Genomic DNA, 21,580 nt, shown 5'->3' with positions numbered 1-21,580 from the left:
GATCTGGAGCTCGATCACCACTGAAGACAAAACGAACAGGAAATAAAATGTCAGCACCTGACTAATGGAACAGAGAGTGTGTTGGGAAAGAAAGAGGGGGTAACATACCCTTAAGGACTCAACTCCAACAACCTGGAAAAGAGCTCAGATTTTAAAGGTGATTCTAACACACATAGTTGCACACCCATTGATTCTACCATATGGAATTCCACACACATAGATTCTAACATGCAAAGTTGCACACACATAGATTCTAACATGCAAAGTTGCACACACATAGATTCTAACATGCAAAGTTGCACACACATAGATTCTAACATACATAGTTCCAAACATATAGATCCTAACACATGTAGCTTCACACATATAGATTCTGAAATATTTAGTTCCACACATTCAGATTCTAACATACGTAGTTTCACAGAGAACAAAATTCTGGAACTAGACTCATTTCTGGTGTTTCTCGGTGTCAAGGCGAGGAGAGGGATTGAGACTGACAGGATGTGAGGCAAGCCTTCACCCTAGTTCTCCTCTGAACCAGGCTCAGGCCTGCACAGGAGCAGTGTGCAGAGATGGAAGAGAGAGACCTTTCTTCCATTTGATGCAAACTACTGCATATTGATTTGTACCTGTCTAATTTCTATGAAGTCATCAGACATAAATATCAGGAAAGAGATGCTCATGATACCCCCACTTTGCTCTAACTGCAATTAATTCCTGTTCCTAAAATAGAGCAAAGGATTCACGGTCCTTGGACCATATCAGAACAATTGACTGAGAAAAGATGCGGGAGTGGGGGTGGGGGTGGGGTTAGGGTGGCAGAGGAGTGAGAGAGAGGCTCCTAAGTTCAGAGCCAGACTTACTGTGGCAAAAGAAAAAGGGAAGGGAAAAATGAGTAGTGGGGAGGAGGGAGGAGAAGTAGAAAGAAGCAGGGAGGGAAGAGGCAAATGCAGGAAAGAGGGGAGGAAAAAAAGCAAGAGAAAGCACCTCAACAGGACTGCTGGCCCTGGAGGCTGGGCAACAGAAACAAGGAAGGCTGCAGGGCCCCACACCAGCAGGGGACAGTAGGAGATGAAAGTCCAGAGTTGATTACAGAAGGGTACAGCTCTTCTCTAAGTATAAAATGGTTCTAAGTCTAAGGTGTCCAGAGAAGCTAGCGGCTACTTCAACGAATGTTACAAAGGACCCATGCTCTCCCCAGCCTGTTTTCAACCTGCGTGTGACAGTGTTGCATGGACCTGCCGTGTCCTGAGTTTGCTCCTCCCAGGACTCAACCTTTAATTTTCTCACACTTCTGTAATTATGGGGCACACTCATGACTCGGTCACTTAGTCATTTAACTAACATGTTGCCTGTGAAGAGTAGCGTTGGCAGGCAGAAAAATTACCCGGACCAAGTTAAGATTTAAATAAAAGATGTCTTATTGCTTATATAGATACTTGTAATTTAGAATTGAACTGTGTGGAGCGAGTAGTAGTGAGAAGTTCTATTGAGGTAAATTCTTCTAAGAAAGGTTTCACTGGGCAGTGGTGGCACACGCCTTTAATCCCAGCACTTGGGTGGCTCTCTGTGAGTTCAAGGCCAACCTGGTCTATAGTATGGAGCAAGTTCAAGGACAGCTAGGGCTGCTACACAGAGAAACCCTGTCTCAAAAACAACAAGAAAGGTTTCATTTTTAATTCGTTGTAGCACTGTGTATGGACCCCAGGCCTGACCCTTGCAAGTCACGGACTCTATTCTGAACTCCAGCCCAGAGCCTGAGTTCTTCCAGCCATGGGTCAGGTTTCTTTTAGCCATGGCCCCTGAACAGAAACCGGATCCTGAGCCTCAGCATGCTGCCCTCTGCTGCCATGGGAGGGAAGTGGTTGGACTGCTCAGCTAAGGGAGGAAAGATTTTTGCTTTGCTTTCTAGTGGGCTTTTAACGTTTTAAAAATGGTTTAGGCTTCCCGGCCTCCCAATCAGGACATTAAAGATTGCAGGCTGGAGAGTTGGCTCATTGGTTAAAGGCAATTTTACTCTTTTAGAAGAACTGTTTGGCTCCCAGTTCCCACATGGTGGTTCACAACCTTCCATAACTCTAGTTCCAAGGATACAATGCCCTCTTCTGACCCCCACGGGCACCAGGCATGTACACGGTACACACACACACACACACACACACACACGGTGGGAGGGATGGACAAAACACTCACATGCATAAAGTAGAAATATCTAAAAATCCTTTTCAATTGCAGCCCAACAGACATAGCCACAGGTAATGCAGTACAAGCTGTGGGTGGCACTTACCCTCCCTATTTGCTTGCCCATCAAGTGTTTGCTGCGGCTCTTCTGCTTGCTTTTTTATTTGTGGCCTCAAAAACAGGTTTTGTGCTCAGTTTGAAAACTTTGGGAGTGAAGCCACCTAGTGGCCATCATCATGTCTGCACTGAAGCAGATGCTATATGGGAAACATTCTACCGAGCTTTGGTTGAAAACAGGCGACTTTAAGGCTGGGTATGGTGGTACACGACTTCACTCTGTGAGCTTGTATACCAGCCTGGTATACAAACCGAGTTTCAGGACAGCCAGGGCTGTTAAACAGAGAAACCCTGTCATGAAAAAAAGGAAGGGGGGGGGGAGGAAGGAGGGAAGAAGGAAGGAAGATTGGTTACTTTAGAAAAATTAACTGGGAAGCTGGCTCAGTAGGTGATGGTGCTTTCCCCCAAGACTAAGGATTTTAGTTTGGTCCCCAGGACGCACATGGCGGAAGACTCCTGAAGGTGTCCTTTAACTTCCAAACATGCACAACGTTGTCACCTGCATCATCCACACAAAGCAAAACAAAAAGTGCCTGGGAAAAGTCTAAATTTCATGCAAGACGATGGAAGTGGTGGCCCTTTCCAAAGAGAGGTGCGTTTCAGATTGAATGGCGCAGCAGGAGACTGTCTGGAGTTAACTCTTCATCTCACGCCTCTTCCTGTGTGCATCCCACCAGCTAACTGCACTTACGAGAACCAACTTACCTGCCATTTCCCATGTCTAGAACAAAAATGCCTAACTCCACACAAAGTCTTATTGCTGAGTACATGTACTATGTTTCTGTCTTAAGAACTCTGTACATCTGAGATGTGGGAAATGTAGCTTGGCCCTCAGGGTCATCTCTCAGGGACAGTCAGTACCTATTGGAATCATAGCAGTGCTGGTTACAGGCGGCTGGAATGGCATTCGCTCCTTGGGAAAGAACTGAGGAGAATATGACCCTAGTTTCTTCACCACTTGGGTACGGAATCAAGGAAGGTCCAAAGTAAAGCAGTCTGGGGCTGGAGAGAATGTGCAATGGTAAAGACTACTGACTGCTCTTCCAGAAGACCCAGGTTCAATTCCCAGCACCTACACAGTGAGCCATAGCCACTTGTAACTCCAGTCTGAGGTGCTCCCACAGCACCCATATGCAACACAGGACACGAAGACAACACACCCTTTCTTAGCCACTGTTCTATTGCTGACAGCACGACCAAGGTAACTTAGAAGAGAAGGCATCTAATCGGAGACTGGCTTACAGGTTCAGAGGTTTCGTCCATTAGCATCAAGCATGGCAGTAGGCAGACATGGTGCCAGAGCAGGAACTGAGAGCTATGTCCTCATCTGCAGGCAGAGACAGACACTCTGGTCTTGGCAGAGGCATTTGAAACCTCAAAGCCCACCCCCAGTGACAAACTTCCTCCGACAAGGCCACATCTCTTAGTCCTTCTAATCCTTTCAGATAGTACCCCCTCTGGTGACTAAGCATTCAAATATGTAGAGCAAGCTATCTAGCCTAGACTTGGATGTGGGTTTGGGATCTAAGGCCCAATTCTTCCTTCGCTGTGACATGGGCTAGCAACTTCATTTTTCTAAATAATGTAAATCAATGGCAATATGTGGACTCACTGGCTTCCAGAACATCTGCTTTAGTAGATACATCTCAAGACTCATAGGCAGCACTTCTATAAGGGAAATTTGTAAAGCCAGACCTCAATTCACTTCTAGAATTCTCCATCTAAATGAGGGCATTAGGGGCCTCGCTGTTGCCCCAAGCAACGCTAGAACCTTTATTTCAACCTTCCATGCCAAAGCTTTACCCTAGGCGAAGCTGTCTCGAGAGTTTCTCTGTGTAGCTCTGGCTGTCCTGGAACTTTGTATGTAGACCGCCAGGCTGGCCCTTGAACTCACAGGGATCCACCTGCCTGACTCCTGAGCGCTGGGATTAAAAGCATGTACCACCACTGCTTGGCTCCTGTTGTTGACTGAAATCAAGATGGTCTTATCTTGGACAGTCTTATCTAAGGTCAATTTTCATCTTACTTTGCCAACAATGCTAAGAAAATGAGATCTGTTGCAGGATGCCCTCTGCAGTCAGAACACATTGGTACCCTGTCTCCCAAACCAGGACCATCACAGGCTGCAGATTCACAATAAGCAAATAAAGCATCCCGACTTCCTCATCCTCAGCTAAATTGTAAAAACAAGTCTTGACTATCCACTGCAATGGCAATATGCGGAAGGTAGAACTCTTCCAGTTCTACCCTGGCCCACCCTAGCCGGAGAACTGGTCCAAACATTCACATTTTTCCTGTACTAACCTAGAAAACACACAGCACACCAGCTGTGTTCTCCACAGCTCCAGCTCACCCCGGGGCCTTCAGCAAGGCGGAAAGCTCAGAGTAATTTGGCTTCTGGGGGACTTGAAATGCCAGGATGGACTAGTTTCTAAGTTACACCGAGGAGCACTCAGCAAAAATCTGTTTGCACAGACGCCGTCATGGTGGTTTCTATGGCGGGGTCAGAATTCCGGAGCTTGTTTTGTTTTCAATTACATGCCCAGTGAAATGCATGAAGCCCCAGGAAACGAGCAGAGGAAAATGCCATCTATTTTCAGAGAGAAATATGGAACCTATGAGAGGCTACCATAAATACTCAAGGATAAATCAACTGACAACCAGGAAGACACACCTCAGATTTAACAGTGGTAAACAGTTTTTATTCAGGCAATGAAACATGGAAAAAATATATTAGTAATTATCATAATAATTCTTTTGTGTGAGTATAACCTTTACAAATATTTACCTGACATATAAAAAGGGAAATCACTATGTGTATAAAATCTATGGGGATGATTATTCCATACACACAATCCTGACAACAGGAGCCAGCGCGGCAGGTGCCCCCCCACCCAGTGAGGGGCTCCTCACACACTTCAGGGCACCAGGGGACACGATGGGAGCAGATGTGCAATAAACACTTGGCACGTTAGTACAGTGGGCATCTACTGGCAAATACAGACTCGCTAACAACGATACTGGAAAGCTGACTGTTGCCTTGGGGACTTCAGAATGACTGAATCCTGTCCCAAGGGTTGCAAAAGATGAAGCTGAGGCTGCAGGAGTAACCTAGACGCTGCCCTGTATCTGGATCAGATGTGGTTTCAGAGTTCAAATTTCTGTGTCCATTTGAAAATTATTCACAAATATAGAGTCAGTTGTGTGAAGAGGAAACACTTCTGTTGGGCATATTCAGATACCACAAAAAGGCAAAGCGGCATCTTGACATACATGACTCCATACAGGGAAGGTTCAGGCCATACCTCAGCCCCATGCTTGGTCTCCTCTGAGCAGTGAAAGCATCATACAGACTACCTAAGGCCAGCATTGCAGCAGCATCTCCATACTGGAACTATAACGGGAATCTATGTGTTTACATAAAGCTGAAACCACAGTACAGTTAAGAAAGTCATTCCTCAGGAATCTTATTTGTCCAGATCTGACTGCAGGCTGACAGGCACAGAGAGGGGGCTGCGTTTGGATGGAAACTACCAGAAGTGCAATCTGCAGTCTCTGCAAGTGACTTGCCTGTGCTCTGCAGTGGTTCAGGAGAGAACCAAGAGGGAAACACGCTGTTTCTAGACATTTGTTTCCCTTTCTTATCCATATGGGACCCTGAAGAATTTTGTAGTAAATGCTTTTTCCCCAGCACTAGGGATGAAATCCAAGGACTTGAGCATGCTGAGCAAGTGTGTCACCAACTGAGCCACCCCCAGCCCTAGTAAATCGCTTAAAAAAAAAAAAAAAAAAAAAAAACTGGAATCTGGAGACCAGTTAAACCTTTCTGAACATTAGTTTCCTTTAAATAACTTTGTTATTAAAACTTTTTGAAAGATGATGTCCCAGACCTTTGGCTTGGTACCCGGGGATTCCCAGACTTTATCTGTTCTTTAGTACGTACATAATAACCTCCTACCCTTAAAAATCTTCATAATATATACATTTTCAAATTCCTTACTTGAATCAGACTCTTTCAACACCTACATTCTCTTGTCTCAAGAAAAGCAACCTGAGAGCAGGCTCAGAGGGTCACAGACCTACAGAGAGACAGCAGGAACGACCAAGTCGAAAGACCACAGAATGAAATAGAGACCAAGGAAAGGAACTACAGACGGTCCGCACCACTTTCAGTTTGGTCTGAACTCTGTCACAGCTCCCGATGCCGGTGAGCTGCAGAGGGGCCCTGTCTAGCCTGAGCTATCTCTGCTGCAGGTGAGGGCTTTGGTCTACTGTGGTCAATCCAGGGCTGCCTGATGAATGATCTGTGCACGGACAGTGCCAAGTCTGCACAGGGAGAAAGTGGGCTCTGGCTGGGAAGGAAGCTGAGCCTGAACTCTAATCCTAAGTGATAGGGACTACCCTCCTGAGAGAGCTCTGCACTGAGCGCTTCCTAATTTGGTCTGCTTCTGAAGATGCTAGGCTCCACACTAGAGCACCAAGCAGAGAATACAAAATTTAAGGAAGTTACCAGTCTCCAAATAGTGTAAGCACACGGTAACCCGGTCTGGGATACTGACAGGTAAAAGCTGTCGACACTTTGGCAAAGAGGAACTAGAGAAATGGGTCTATGTTGAGTCTCAACAGGTTCGCCTAACTCTCCTTTCTAAGTCAGTAGCTTCTATTTCCCTTGTGTTTTACGGGTTATTTATTTCTACAATGCTGGGGTTGCACACCAATGCCTTGTGTGTGTTAAGAAAAAAAATGCTACTACTGAGTAGCTCTTAAATCTTTGAAGACAGGATCTCATTGTATAGCCCAGGCAGGCCCGAACTCTTGGTCCCTGCCTCTGCCTCCAGAAAGCCAAGATTATAGGCGTATGCCACCAGGCCTGGTCCCCCTCTTAATTGCCTAAAAAACAAGTATTTTGGCCCCCCAGCATGTGTGGAAGGAAACTTTGTATTTTTACTCTCTAGAGTGCTAAGAGCTTTTTAGGGCTCATTTAATTAAAAGAAAAATAAATATTCTCTCCTCTGCCTAGTATATTTTCTTAATTTTCCAGCTGTGCAAGCTACATTTTTTATTCTTGTTGGAGAGTATCCACAAACTAGACGCTGCAGAAATTTCCTGGCAATGGTGATGACTAAGAGGCCACTGGCAGACATTGCTTACAGAGCTATTTCATGTCCCCTGCACAGCAACCTCATTTAGCAGGACCTGTTTTTCAAGGGGTCTCTTCCGCCAGTGTGGCAGGGAAGGACAGGCACCACGCCTCTTCTATGCTTTGTAATATACAGCATAGGATGCTTTAAAATTACACAGGCTTAAAAAGATGACTGGGGCCAGAGACGCAGCTCCACAGTAGAGTACTTGCCTAGCCAGCATGTTCAAGACCCGGGTTCAATTCCCAGCACTACCAAAAAAAAAAAAAAAATTCAGGAAACAAGGATGAGAGATTTTTGATGGAGACCACTCATACTGGAAAAAAAAAATCAATACCAATCACACATGGACACCACCATTACACTGTGGCAGAAATTTCTGCAGTGTTTACCGAAATGCAAAGTTAACTTCCCTTGTGGAAGAGAGTTAAGCTGACGTCGGTTATGTCCCCCAAAGACACTTGAACCCGACAATAATGTCTATGGCTACAGCCGTCACATTAAGCCATTGTGACTAAATGATTGTCAAGCCATTCCTCCAACCACAGGTAGCTTCTACTTGTTCATGGTTTTCTACAAAATGGTAAGACAGTAGGCCTCAAAATACAGCCTAACCTAAGCACCAATTATAACAAACACACATTGACAAAATGTGACCTCTAGCTTGAAAAGACATTGCTCGCTCCCTGGGGCTGGAGCCTGCACCCGCATGGTGACACACCACTAGAGGGACATTGTTTCTGAGACCTACAGTTTCTCCATGAGGCATAATTCATTTCTGGAGCTGGCTCCTGCAATAGTTTGACAAGGAGGAAAACGTGTGTGTACTGAATAGTGCATATTCACGATGACTCAGGGTAGATGATCAAGGCCAAAAGATGCATTAAAGCTGGAATGGATCTGGTTTGCCTGTCAAATGGAAAGGAACTCACTGACAACAGAGTGGGAAATTTCTGTTTGGGGGTTAACATCCCCCAGTCTGTGTTCACAGAATTTCATTTTGTCTGTGTGGACCTCCTCCCTGCACTGCCCTCCCCCACATTCAAGCCGACTTGGGGGATGATTTTTTACTGCCTGTTTGGCTTTAAAGTCCACCTCCAGCATGAAAATGTGTGTTGTTGTTTTAAAGTCTCTGAAGTGCCATGCTTGTAAACACAGAAAACCACAGCCCTCCACCCCAAACTGGTCCCTAGGCTGCCCTCTCTTTTAACAAAACCAGCTGACCCTTTCCCAAGCCCCTTTGGTGTGTATTTCAAATAGATAACAACAGCTGATTTTGTTTTAGAGACCAACTGCCCCCAGGTGGACACATCCATCAGATGCGAGATCTGAGGGAGGCCCTCGCTGCTGCTCATGGAGATATGAGAGGCTACTTTCAGTCTGAGCACAAGGGTCCAAACACCAGGGCAACAAACAGCACAGCAAAGTCTTCCTTGGACATGAAACCTACATCCCGATCTTCATATCCCCAATCACCCCACCCTGACGCAAATTTTGGTTTGGGCCTCTGATTTCTGAGAAAAGGTCTATTCCACCTCGTGCCGTGCTGCCCTTATATTCCAGGTCCCAATGGCTTTCCTGCCCTACCCTCCCAACAGCTACGATGTCACCACGCTTCCACTCACCCCTTTTTCTGAAACATGGTCTCATACAGCCCAGGCTGGCCTCCAAGCAGCTATGTAGTTGAGGATGACCTTGAACTTCTGATTCTCCTGCCCCTGCTTCTGGGGTGTTGGGATTACAGGCATGCACTACAGCATCCAGTTTTCTGTAGTTCTGGGGATCGAACCCAGTGCTCTGTGTATGGGAAACACTCGAGCAACGGTGCAGTGTTGTCAGTCCTACAAAGTCTGAAGCTGGCTTTTAGACCTAGGCTCTGCTTCGAAAGAAGGATCTGATCTGGGTTGATTTATGTAACTATGCTCCTCCCTAAACATCCATATCTGAATATGCCTCAGGAGGAAGTGGCAGGATGTACGCACAGGCATGCATGAGTGAAATTAAAATCCCTGGAAATAAAAGGGAACTCAAGTCTCACTGAGAAACTCTTAGTGGCAATAGGGCCAAACTGTCTCCTTCAATAAAACAACTGATACTGAAATTCAAACGGTTAACCGGGTCATGAAAATATCAAATGTGTGCTGGGAAGATAACCCCACACGGTTGCCACAAAATTAGAAATTTCACACACTCGGGAAAAGTAAAGATGAACTGCAGATGGAGAAGCACGCGCTGGACCCAGCAGTCCGACTAGGGGAAGCGGCAGCCTGGGTGCGCAGGCCCTGCTGACACGTCAGCCCCTTCCCCACCACCAGCCAGGCTCCGGCTGCAGCAGTGGGTGCAGCGGGACAGGCAGCAGCAGGCATGTGCTTTTTAAAAAGTTATTTTTCTCTGCAAAGGAGGGATTACTTTTGGATAAGGCAAGATAATTTGTGGTCACAACACAAGCAGTCAGACTCAGATCTGCACAGCTCACGGGAGGAATCTCAGTCCGTCTTTCCCAGCTTCGCGATGAGCTCATCACAGATTTTCGTCAGTTCTTCAATTTCTTGATTCTGAAAGACAGAGGATATGATCTGCAGGCTGCTTTGTGTTCTGAGAGAAGAGCGGGTGGCTAGAGCAGCCCCAGACATCCTAGTTCCTCTCCACCCCTGCACCAGTCCTCTGAGGTCGAGGACCAAATGCCTTCCATCCATCAAAGTATGCTCCCAGTACTGCGCTAACTGAGCTAAGGGCGGGGAGAGCCATCAACCCTCCTGAGGCCAGTCCATAAACCTTAGCTTCCGATTCTCTTGTTGAGTGGCTCGCAGGCTAAAATACAAGGACGTGGATTTTGCTTCACCCACCAAGTGCTTCAGGGACTGGGATTCCAGAATCTGAGTCAGGGTGGCCAGACACAAGCTCTAAGTCAAAGGGCACCACTGCACAAATGCATACGTGGTGATGCAGCGAGTTCACACCACTGCACGAATGCACATGTGGCGATGCAGCAAGTTCACACCACTGCACAAATGCACACATGGCGATGCAGCGAGTTCACACCACTGCACAAATGCACACGTGGTGATGCAGCGAGTTCACATCACTGCACAAACGCACACATGGTGATGCAGCGAGTTCACACAAATGCACACGTGGCAATGCAGCGAGTTCACACAAATGTACACATGACGATGCAGCAAGTTCAACAGCGAAGAAGAAAGAAAAAGGCCAAAACCCGCCGAGCATGAGAAATACAACTGGTGCCACAGAGACTGAGCATCGAGGTCTCCTCCCAGGATAGCGAGAGGGATCCGCAAGGGGTCTGGAGCAGCTGCCCTCATCCAGGCAGTTGGAACTCACCCAGGGTGTATATACAACTCTAAGGGGGCAAGTGTTGACACAAATACCCCGAGGAGGTGATGTGTAGAATGGAAAAGCATCCTGAGATGGGGGTTAGGATCAAGGATGCACCACCAAGCCCAGTCAGGCAGGTGTGAGGGAGGCAGGTGTGTGAGAGGCAGGCATGAAAGGCAGGTCTGAGAGATGCAGGTGTGAGGGAGGCAGGCAGGCTTGAGAGATGCAGGCGTCAGACTGGAACCCCCAACTCCTGTCTCTATAAAGCATTCCCAACTCAGCTTAGGCAAGAGCCCTCCACCTTCTCATGCTGCCTTCCACCTTGTCTCTCTGCTTCACTGGCATGTCCAAAGGCAAGCAGACAGTCTTGAGCTTGGCGACAATATTTCTGCTTTCAATTTCTCCATGGCAGTTTCTCAGAATCCATTATGTTGCCTGAGATTTGATGGGGGCCACCCTATCCACTATAGGATGCCTGGCAGCACTGCTGGCCTCTCACTCACTCCGGGGATACTAGCATCTCCCAGCCTCCAGACAAGGCCTCGTGTCCCTGCAGGGCACATCTGCTCTGAAAACTGATAAGCTACAGCCCCTGAACTTCACTTAAAACACAACTCCCCCCACCCTGAACCCTGCCTATGTCTGATGGCTCCCCGTAGCCTTGGTTAATAATGTGTGTCCCCCAAATTTGTTCATAAAGGAGCTGGCCTGGAGTGTCTGTGTAAGAAGGGCAAAGCCACCTTCCTCCAGATCCATGTCAAGCTATGTACACCAAGGGCTGACATACGCCACGGAGGAGAACAGCCAATGCCCCTGTATCAACTACAAGAACCCTGTGACAGAGCCCGCGTGTACCTTCTGTTGAAGGGCCCTTTCCAAGGACTCCACCTTCATCTGCTCTTTCCGGAGTCCAGCATGGAGAGCTGCGCTCTCAGCCTTTGCCTTTGAGCGAACCTGAGCGATCTCTTCGTTGGCTCTGTGATGGAGAGTTGGGTTTGTTTGCGGAAGAAATCAGAAGAGCATGGTTAGCCACGAGGAACAGACTCGGGGTACTGACTACTGACTTCTACAAAACCCAGATTCCAAAGAACTGAGAGGAAAACCCAGAAACAATGACTTACAAAATGCGCTTTATATAAAACTGCTAAGCATATTTCCATGGCACACCCTGACAGCACAATCAATATACTTCAATATACTGAAGGACTGCAATATACTTCCAAAGTTAGATTTCATGAGAAAATGACATTACTTAACTTTTCATAACAATCCTAACTTTTTAACGATCCAGTACAATGGTGGCCTGGATTACTCTGCACCTGATCATACAATATTGGGTGTCATTCAACGTATGTCTAATGAGGCCAACTGGTCAGTGTTTACAATTATTATAACTCCACGCTTGCTGGTTCCCAGTTCCTCATCTTTTCTCACGAAGGAACAGTCTACAGCACTGCTCGCTATGGCACTTCTGCACCAGGACGAGTTTAATGACCACGATGTTCAGCAGGAGCGGCCGCCTAAACGGAGACCTTCCAACAATGAAATGCCAGGGAGAAGGTCCTCGTGAGCACAGAAAGATAAACGAAGGGGCTTAGCATGTACATCTGAGGAAAAACACAAAATGCCAGCACTAATGTTGAATGCTAAAGGTCAAACGGTGAGAAACAGAGGGGATGCTGTGTGTGCACGTCTTTCTAGACTCTAACCAGAGGAATAAAATCTCACACACACACACCTGACGTCGCAAGCAAGAACGCAGGTAGTAAAAGGTACAACTTTGTTACTCTGTAGACAACAGTGCCTGCCTCCACCCGCAGCAGTCAACAGGCGCAGCGCACATCACAAGCTCCCACCTGTCCAGCTTTTCCTCTGCGTGAATCTTCAGGGCCTGGTATCGCTGCTCTTCCTGCTTAACCCTGGCCAGGTAATCCTGAGCACATTTTTTCAAGGCTTCTTCATTCTGTTCCAACGGGAAAATTCAAAACAAACATGAATGTCTCTTTGTTTTTCTTGCACAGTGTATCACAAGGGTTGGAGGGTTTTTTGGTTTTGTTTTTATAGAAAAGTCTGCTTAATTGAGATGTGTTTAATTCATAATCCATGGCAACTTCAACAGGCTTGGGCAACCCCCACTAAAGAAAGCCTATAGACTTCTCCATGTCCTAATTTACACTGCTTTGTAAATCTCTTCTACTCTTACTACCATCAAGGCGAATGATCAAGAAGGAGCCCACCAAGCCTCAGCTTGCCCACCACTCTGACAGCAGAGACTGCCTGTTACTAAGACACCACACGACCACCCAGGAGACAAGGTAGAAGGACACCCACCTTCTTGAACCCTTCTAGCACGCCTTTCAGGTTCTCGTATCTCCTGAAGAGATCAGAAAGGGACCTTTCCACAGAGTTCAGGTCAGCCAGGGCCTGCTCCTTCTCCATCGTCAGCTGCTGGAAACTCTTCTGAGAGGTCATGTTTGTCCTCTGCTCATCTTCTAAGAACCACAAACCAAAGGGGACAAAGTGAACGCCAACTCTGGGTGAGCCAAGCAACGCTCTTGGGAAAGGGGGCGTGGCCCAGGTGTCCCCATGCTCCAGAACTCCTGTTCTAGAGGGAGGACGCACAGTGACAAGTGACCAAGTGACGGGGAGGCAAGCAGGATGTGCCACGTGGGGACAGAGCTGGTGTCCACAGAGTGGCCTCTCAGGGCAGACTGGAGCAGGTACCCAGAAGAGACTGGGGATGGGAGCTGCACAGAGCTGACAGCCAGGGCCAAGGTTAGGCTGGGAAGGCAGCTGCTGGTGTGGACAGTAGGGAAATCTTTTCAGTACTTAAATGCTAGAAGGTCAGAATAGATTCATGTGAGAGTCAAGCTTAGGATGGCAACTAAATGAGGCTGGAAGTTCAATACAGACAATTAAGTCAGATTCTCTACATATGCTCTCTGTGCAGGGTCTGATGGAGGGAAATCAGAACCTAAACACTCACTAAGGGCAAAGGCACATACTTGCCATGCCAGTACTTGGGAATCTGACATAGAAACACCGAGTTCAAAGCCAGCTGGGCTACACAGTGAGTTCAAGGCTGCCCCAGGGTGTGTCTTTGCCACACCTCCTTCCTGCTTCTCTCTCCACAGACTCCCACCAACACGTGTGTTCCGTACAACCATATGGAACCCAGTGACTGCAGACTAAACTCTCTGAAACCATGAGCCAAAGTAAGTCCTTTCTCTTCTGTTTGTAATCATGGATTTGGTCACAGTGGTGAGAAAATACAGAAACAAGTCATGAGAACAGACCAGCTCAGTCCCCATAGAAAAGAGAGCCCAGCCCAGAGAATATCGTATTAAATAAGCCAGGCAAGGAAGCAAAACACTAAATGTTCTCAGCATATGCGGAGGCTAAATGAGCTGATCCTATAGGTGTAGCGGTCAGAATAGCGGTCACTAGAGGATGGGAAGGGTGGGCTGGGAGATGAAGGCTGGGCAATGAGCACAAGAGTAAGTCCGAGTGTTCCATAACAAAGTAGGATGGCTTCCACCTACAAGAACTTGGTATTTAATTTATAGAGAATTAGAAAGTACATAGGAATTTGAATGTTCCCAAAGAAATGACAACCATCTTTAAAAAAAAAAAAAGAAGAAGAAGAAGAAGAAAAAGACAGGTCTCTCTGTGTAGTACTGCTAGGCCTGGAACTCGCTCTAAAGACCAGACCAGCCATGAACTCACAGAGATCTGCCTGCCTCTGCCTCCTGAGTGTGGGGATGCTATGCACCTGCCTTGAAATAATAAATGTTTAAGGAAATGGAAATGCTAGCTATAATAGCTTAATCACTGCCCAATGAATTCATGTACAAAATACCACACTATTCCCCAAAATATGTACAAATATGACATGGTGCTGTGGGACCATGGTCTGTATCCTGTCAATTATATTTTAAATAAATGCTGATTGGCCAGTATCCAGGCAGGAAAAAGCCAAAGAGAGTCTGGAGAGATGGCTGAGCAGTTAAGAGCATGCAAGGCTTTTGTGGAGTATCTGGGTTCAGTTCCTAGTACCCATGTTAGGCAGCTCACAACCACCTGAAACTCCAGTTCCTCTTGTGGTTTCCATGGGCACCTGGTACACATAAACTCAGGCAGGTGTGTGTGCACGCGTGCACACACACAAAAAAAGAAAGAAAACAAGGCTTCAGAAAGCTAGCTGTCTCCTCCAGGATGACTAAATGATCGTGTGGGAAGGCACCAAGGGGAAGGGGTCCTTCCAGACACAGTCACAGCCTCGGCTTTGACTCCAGATTCCAAACTGTAAAACACATTTGTCTATTGCTGTGGCACCTGACAGGCTCACGTAGCTTCTAGGGCCCATGCTCAGAAAACAAAACAAACACACCAAAACCCTTTCTCCTTACCAATCATTTGGGCAATGGTCTTTTCATATTCAGCCACAATTTTTCTAAAAAGAAAAAAGAAGTAATAAATTATAATCATAACATAAAACTTGTTTTGTTATCAGAAGAGAGGCAATGGAAGTCAGAGACATTCTGTCTGAAACAAATTCACAAACATCTAATAACAGGTATAAAACAACACCTTTGCTCTGTCTCCCCTCTTTGGTTTTTCTTACATACACTAGGTTCACTAAAGTTCTGAAAGGTTAAATGTTCTCTGCACAAGATAAAAAGGAAGGAGCGAAATAGAAAGAAAACAGCTTATGTCTTGGGTGTAGGAACGGAGCCCTAGTCTCGCATAAGCTAGGTACGTGCTCTACAGATGGACCACATCCTGAACTCCAAAAGCTTTTGACACTCCGTGTTTAATAAACTGTCCTGGTTATTTTTTATTGTCACCTGACAAGAGAGAATCTCAACTGAAGAGTTATATTGATCACACTGACCCTTGACCCCCAGTAGTTCTCCTGATGGATGTGGGAGGGCCCAGCACCCTGCAAGCACCCCGCCATCCCTCAGCAGGTGGTTTGGTTCTATAAGGAAGCTAGCTGAGCAAGCCAGGAAGAAGCATTCCTGCCTCTGTTCCTGCTGACTCCCCTGATGACGGCCATGCTGGAAGTATAAGCTGAAACCCTTCGCCCCAGCTTGCTTTTGGCCATGGTGTTTTTCACAGCAAATGAAAGCCAGCTAAGACAGAAGCCTTTTAGTCTTCTTGTTTCTGTTTTGCTTTTTTCGGGACAGGTTTCTCTGTGTAACAGCTCTGGCTGCCCTGGAACTCGCTCTGTAGACCATGCTGGCCTTGAGCTCACAGAGATCAACCTGACTCTGCCTCCCGAGTACTAGGATTAAAGCTGTGCACGCCTGGCTCTTTTAGTCTTTTATTAAAGATCATGTTTTTCTATTTAAATACTGTAAGACGATCTTTCCAAATTAAAGCCGCTCCTCAGAGCTCCTCCCATGAGATCCACCCTGACTCCATCCTTCCTGGCCCATTACCTTTTAAGCACTGTTCTCCTCTGATTCAGTTTCATGTTTCATCTTACATCTGACTGCACAAATATTTCACTTATTCCGAGAATGAAGACCACGCCCTTGTGTTGGCCTTTCCCTCAGTGAAGCCTGGTTCTTCTGAGGGACCCAGTGCTGGGCAATCTCCCTGCAGCTGCCCCTTAGTGGTGAGTCTGCCAAGCTGGACTCTGCATCCAGGGTCCTTATGGTGGCCACTGTAAGCTCACTAAAGGTAGGGCTGTTCCAAGCCCAGCACTGGGCCTCCAACCAGGAAGTCCTCCCAAACCAAATAATACAGGAGCCACAAATTACAGCAGTAATGTTTAAATGTCTTGTCAGCACTCCAGGGCCCGCTGGTTAGGTTTATGCTTTCTTCTCTTTGAGGTTATCTTTAGTAACGTAATGACTCTTAAATTTCTAAACTGGACAGAAAAAGAAAAAAAATATTTCCTTTTCTTTGGGGGGGGGCATGAATCTCTGAGACAAATGTGTACCCAACTGGTCTGGAATTTGTTGTGGGGCTCAGGCTGGCCTTAAACTTGGGGTAGTCCTCTTGCCCCAGTCTCCAGAGTACTGGGGTTCCAGAAATTTGAAAGCCCCCACCACCAACACCATGGCCAAAAGATTTTTATTTAAAGCCCATTAATTTTGCCTTTTACTAATTTCAATACCTCCATCATTGACTGTATCAGTAAGTTTTATTACTCTTTATTGTAAATGGATATTTTTAAAATAGACTTCTGTTCTTCTTTTAAAAAGGCAACAATTATATAAGTTCTATTCACATATGATGTTGTAAATACCCTTGAAGCTCTGACTTTTTCCTTTCCTTTTTTGAGATGGGGCCTTTCTTTGTAGCCTAGCTACCCTAGTACTTGGTACATAAAGTAGGCTGGGCTCAAACGCCAGAGATGACTGTCTTCTGCCTCAGCCTCTAGAATGCTGGAATTAAGGGTGTGTGCTACCACGCCCAGACTGCACCGACATTCTTAATCTCAGAGCACAGTGAGAAGAGCAGAAGCCCTCGAGCTGCCAGCCCCCAGCCGTGGACTCTGTGACAAGAGAACACTGCTAACGACAGCTACAACGCACAAAGGCCCCACACCCACCCCAGCACCAGGCTGACCTCATCTCCAAGACTTCTTCTCGGGTCTCTTCGTATTTTTTCTTCCACTCATTTGCTTCGATCTCTTTAGTGATTATCTAGATTATAATAAAGCTTTGTTTTACTTCATCAGTCTACTGGAAACTGAAAAATAACACACGGCCAAGTCTGACACAAGATATTCAAGTAACACTTAGAAATACAGTACATCTTAGTGTTTATATATAACATCTGGGAAAGTACATTCTCAGCTACACAGGGTGCTGTAATACAGCCACCACCTGGTGAGGTGAATGGCACAGTGTCCAGCCACCGGGAGAGGTGAATGGCATAGTGCCCGGCCTCCAGGAGAGGTGAACAGGACAGTGTCCAGCCACTGGGAGAGGTGAACAGCACAGCTCCCTCACATTTAAGGGGTACTCTCAACTCCTCTGGATCTTGTCTCATTTCTGCCTCAGCCACCCATGTGCCAAGACTAACGCACTACCACACCCATCACACTCCTTTCTGTAGTGATGTCTCAGCAGTGGATGATGAGAACGGAGTCAGAACGAAGGGGCTCAGGGTGCAGCCCACTGTGAATGACCAGAACCCAGCTTCACATCTGAGACATTCTCGATAATTAGAAGTATTCTCCACTCCCTGTCTCAGACCTGTTTGTCCTGCACAGGGCTCAAACAGGCATCCAGCGCCCCCCTTCTACTTATCCTCCTCAGGTTCTCCCTTCTTCCTAATCTTCTGTTTCTGTGCTTATATAAAGGGTCTCAGGAATATAGAGATGGGGGCTGGAGAGATGAGATAGCTACGTGGTTAGGCTGCTCTTCCAGCGGACCCAGGCTCAATTCCCAGCACCCACACGGCAGCTCACAACTCCAGTTCCAGGGGATCTGACACCTCACACAGACATACATGCAGGCAAAACACCAATCAATGTACATTTTAAAAAAGAAGAAGAAGAATACAGAGACGGGACTGGATGACTCCGAGGTTAAGAGCACTGGCTGCTCTTGCAAAGAACCTGAGTTCAGTTCCCAGCACCCATGTGTCAGCTCCTAACTGCTCATAACTCCTTGAGGGATCAGGTGCTCCTCTGGCATACACATAAAATAAAAGAACCCACGGGCGACCCTGTGTGCTTCAACTCACCAGACAGATTTCCTTCTGTCTACTACGTGGTCACCTTGGGGTACAAAGTCTTAACAATACATCAGTGCCATCAGTTCACTGAACACCAGCACCAAGGCCGGCGTCTACAGAAGCCACACAAGCTACAGAGAGTAGGAAGCTGCAGGTTGAGATGAGGCAAGTTAGCAGAGACGGGACCTCTGCAGACAGAAAGAGAACGTTACCTCTTCCCTGATCAATGTGAGCACAGCAGTCTTGTCTGCTTCGCTGAGGCAGATGCCATCCAGGGGGCTCTCGCCTCCACAGGCCACAGACACGGGGGCCTTTTCCGATGAGGACTCCAGCAGTCCCTGTGGGGCAGGGTTATATTTAACATAGATGGTTTCCAGCTTAACCCTGAATATACCTTAGCAACCTCCTCACCACAGATCACACCCTTTATGGATGTGCTTGCAGAAGCAGGAGAAAGGCAGCTTTAAGCCAGCAATCTCGTTACAGGACTAACTAAAGGAAGGGGTGCTAGTGACTACTCAGGTCGGCGTATGCTGGAGGAACAGATAACCCAAGAAAGCTTTCTTCTTACGAGAAGAAGAGTGTAATTGTCAAGCGGTCGGTTACCATAGAGTCCCAGGCAGAAAAGAAACACGTCCCAATACTTCATTTTTCTGGTATTTTCTGGGGATGTGTCTTATGCAAATAATTTTTCAAGAAGAGCGAGAACCCTTCCATCCACATACGGATGCTTGTATCTCTGTTTAACCACTGTGGCAACGATTCTAACATGTATTACCTACCAACTTCCATGCCTAAGCAGGCAGACGTGGCCAATCTATCTGACCTTCGACCTCAGTGACTCAGGCTCACCACAGACTCCAGCTGCTGTGATGACCTCAAGTACACACCCATATTAACCCTTACACAAAGAGGCTGAATTCAACATAAACCTGTGTCAAGTCTTTGGGAGCAGAGAGGTTAACGAGCAACTACATCTGTAGCTCCTTCCCGGTGGCCGTTGGTCTTCTGGTGACCAGTTTACATCCAGGACAGCTGCAGTTCTAAAGAGCCATATTTGGTTGGCATGTTGTTGTTCCCAAAAGTATTTTTTTAAAAGAAGCAATTTCCTCAAACCTAGGAAAATGAGGTTTTTTGCATATGTGTAACCTAACAACCAAAATGCCAGCCACAGAGACCTGGAAACAATCTCAGCCTCCAAGTGTGAGTGAGTACAACTGAGAGTTACTGTCTGGCAATCAGTCTGTTTCCTACAGTCTTCTTTAAACGGAGACTAAACAGAAAATCTGATGACAACTTCGACCAGCGGCTTTAAAACTTTCTGGGCCATCCTGGCCTCCGCCTCTCTCCAAATGCTCAAAAGACACATGTAATTTTAGCAGGCGTCTTTATAGGCTTTAGCCCTAGGTTCAATTTAGAAACTTATCTTTGGCTACAGAAAAGAGGCATTCCAATGCTGCCACCTGGCAACGTGCATTCTCCAGAACCACTTGGGAGGGGAGTCTAACCAGTGGACACTTGGGCAACCTCTAACAGAACCCCCCAAACTGCTGCTTCTCCTAGTACCCATTCTCTTGTGTGATTTCATTCATTCTAGATGAAAGCCGCTCCTCAGGGACCACTCAGACATGGCAAAGGTCACTGCAGTGGTTTAATGTACTGGCCCCTATAAGCTCATAGGGAGGGGCACTACTAAGAGGTGTGGCCTTGTTGGAGTGGGCGTGGTCTTGTTGAAGGAAATATGTCACAAAGAGGTGGGCTTTAAGGTTTATATATGCTCAAGTCTACTTCCTGTTGCCTACAAGATGTGGGACTCTCAGCTACTTCTCCAGCACCATGTCTGCCTGCATGCTGCCATGTCCCATGTCCCATGATACTGGACTGAACCTCTGAAACTGTAAGTGAGCCACCACAGCTAAATGCCGTCCTCTGTAAGAGTTGCCATTCTCATGGTGTCTCTTTACAGCAATAGAAACCCTTACTAAGGGAAGATGGCCACAAAGTCTCTGCTTTCTACATACTGGGATACTCTGTGGAAAGACCCACGTGGCAAAGAATTGATGTGTCTGCCAATAATCATGTAAGATTGGAAGCAAATCCACCTTAAGTCAAGCCCAAAGATCAGCTCTGATCAATAACTTAGTCAAGAAACACCTTCAATCAGGGAACCTGGCAAACCCCCCAAAGGTTCCTAACTCATAGGAACAATGAAGTAATAAATGTTTCTTATTTTAGCCACTAAATTTTGGAGCAATTTGTTCCTTAGCAGTAGAATGCCAATCTATCCCTGGATACTGGAACCACTAAGTCCAGTTTCCTACCAAGGGCTCCTGGGTAGAGAATGCTGCCTAGCCAGCTCAAGGCTCTGGGTTGCAGCTGGCACCATAAAACTTACTCACCTTCTAGTTTTTTATACAACCCACGTAGGCAGATAACTTACTAGGTCAAACTGACTTTATTTTTTTGACGCTAAACTGATACACATTTTATGGTCAGTTTTTGTGAGTTTTTTATTATCTGTATGTCAGACTCCTCAGTCAACTCTAGGCATCTGCCTTTGTGTCTTCTTCAACCATGGTGTTAGCAAGCATTTAGGCAATGAGCTGTGAGTCACACATTTCATTCATCCACGGAGGGGATAGCTGCCTGTATGCTCCACCACGGACTGTATCCCACTGCCTGTATGCTCCATCATCACAGACTCTATCCCACTGCCTCTGCTCCATCATCACAGACTGCATCCCACTGCCCGTGCTCCATCATCACGGACTGTATCCCACTGCCTCTGCTCCATCATCACAGACTGCATCCCACTGCCCGTGCTCCATCATCACGGACTGTATCCCACTGCCTCTGCTCCATCATCACAGACTGCATCCCACTGCCCGTGCTCCATCATCACGGACTGTATCCCACTGCCTCGGCTCCATCATCACGGACTGTATCCCACTGCCTCGGCTCCATCATCACAGACTGCATCCCACTGCCCGTGCTCCATCATCACAGACTGTATCCCACTGCCTCTGCTCCATCACCACAGACTGCATCCCACTGCCTCTGCTCCATCATCACAGACCGTATCCCACTGCCTCTGCTCCATCATCACA

The 21,580-nt window shown here is 46.8% G+C and overlaps 1 protein-coding gene across 5 annotated transcripts in view; it reads right to left on the bottom strand.

Moving 5' to 3' along the window:
- Nucleotides 1-4,984: 4,984 nt before the first annotated feature.
- Nucleotides 4,985-21,580, bottom strand: part of Tacc1 (transforming acidic coiled-coil containing protein 1) — a 99,875-nt gene continuing 83,279 nt past the window's right edge. For all 5 annotated transcript variants that reach the window (XM_057752141.1, XM_057752143.1, XM_057752139.1 and 2 more), the window contains 7 exons: nt 18,686-18,811; nt 17,358-17,434; nt 15,185-15,228; nt 13,107-13,267; nt 12,632-12,738; nt 11,631-11,751; nt 4,985-9,994 (listed from right to left, as the gene is read on the bottom strand). In XM_057752141.1, the coding sequence (XP_057608124.1) occupies nt 9,926-9,994; nt 11,631-11,751; nt 12,632-12,738; nt 13,107-13,267; nt 15,185-15,228; nt 17,358-17,434; nt 18,686-18,811 (705 nt within the window). In that variant the 3' untranslated portion in view covers nt 4,985-9,925. The remainder of the gene's footprint in view (nt 9,995-11,630; nt 11,752-12,631; nt 12,739-13,106; nt 13,268-15,184; nt 15,229-17,357; nt 17,435-18,685; nt 18,812-21,580) is intronic.

The sequence above is a fragment of the Chionomys nivalis genome, chromosome 20 (genome assembly GCF_950005125.1).
Source record: "Chionomys nivalis chromosome 20, mChiNiv1.1, whole genome shotgun sequence".
Classification (NCBI taxonomy): Eukaryota; Metazoa; Chordata; class Mammalia; order Rodentia; family Cricetidae; genus Chionomys; species Chionomys nivalis.
This window is presented reverse-complemented; position numbering and strand designations above follow the sequence as displayed.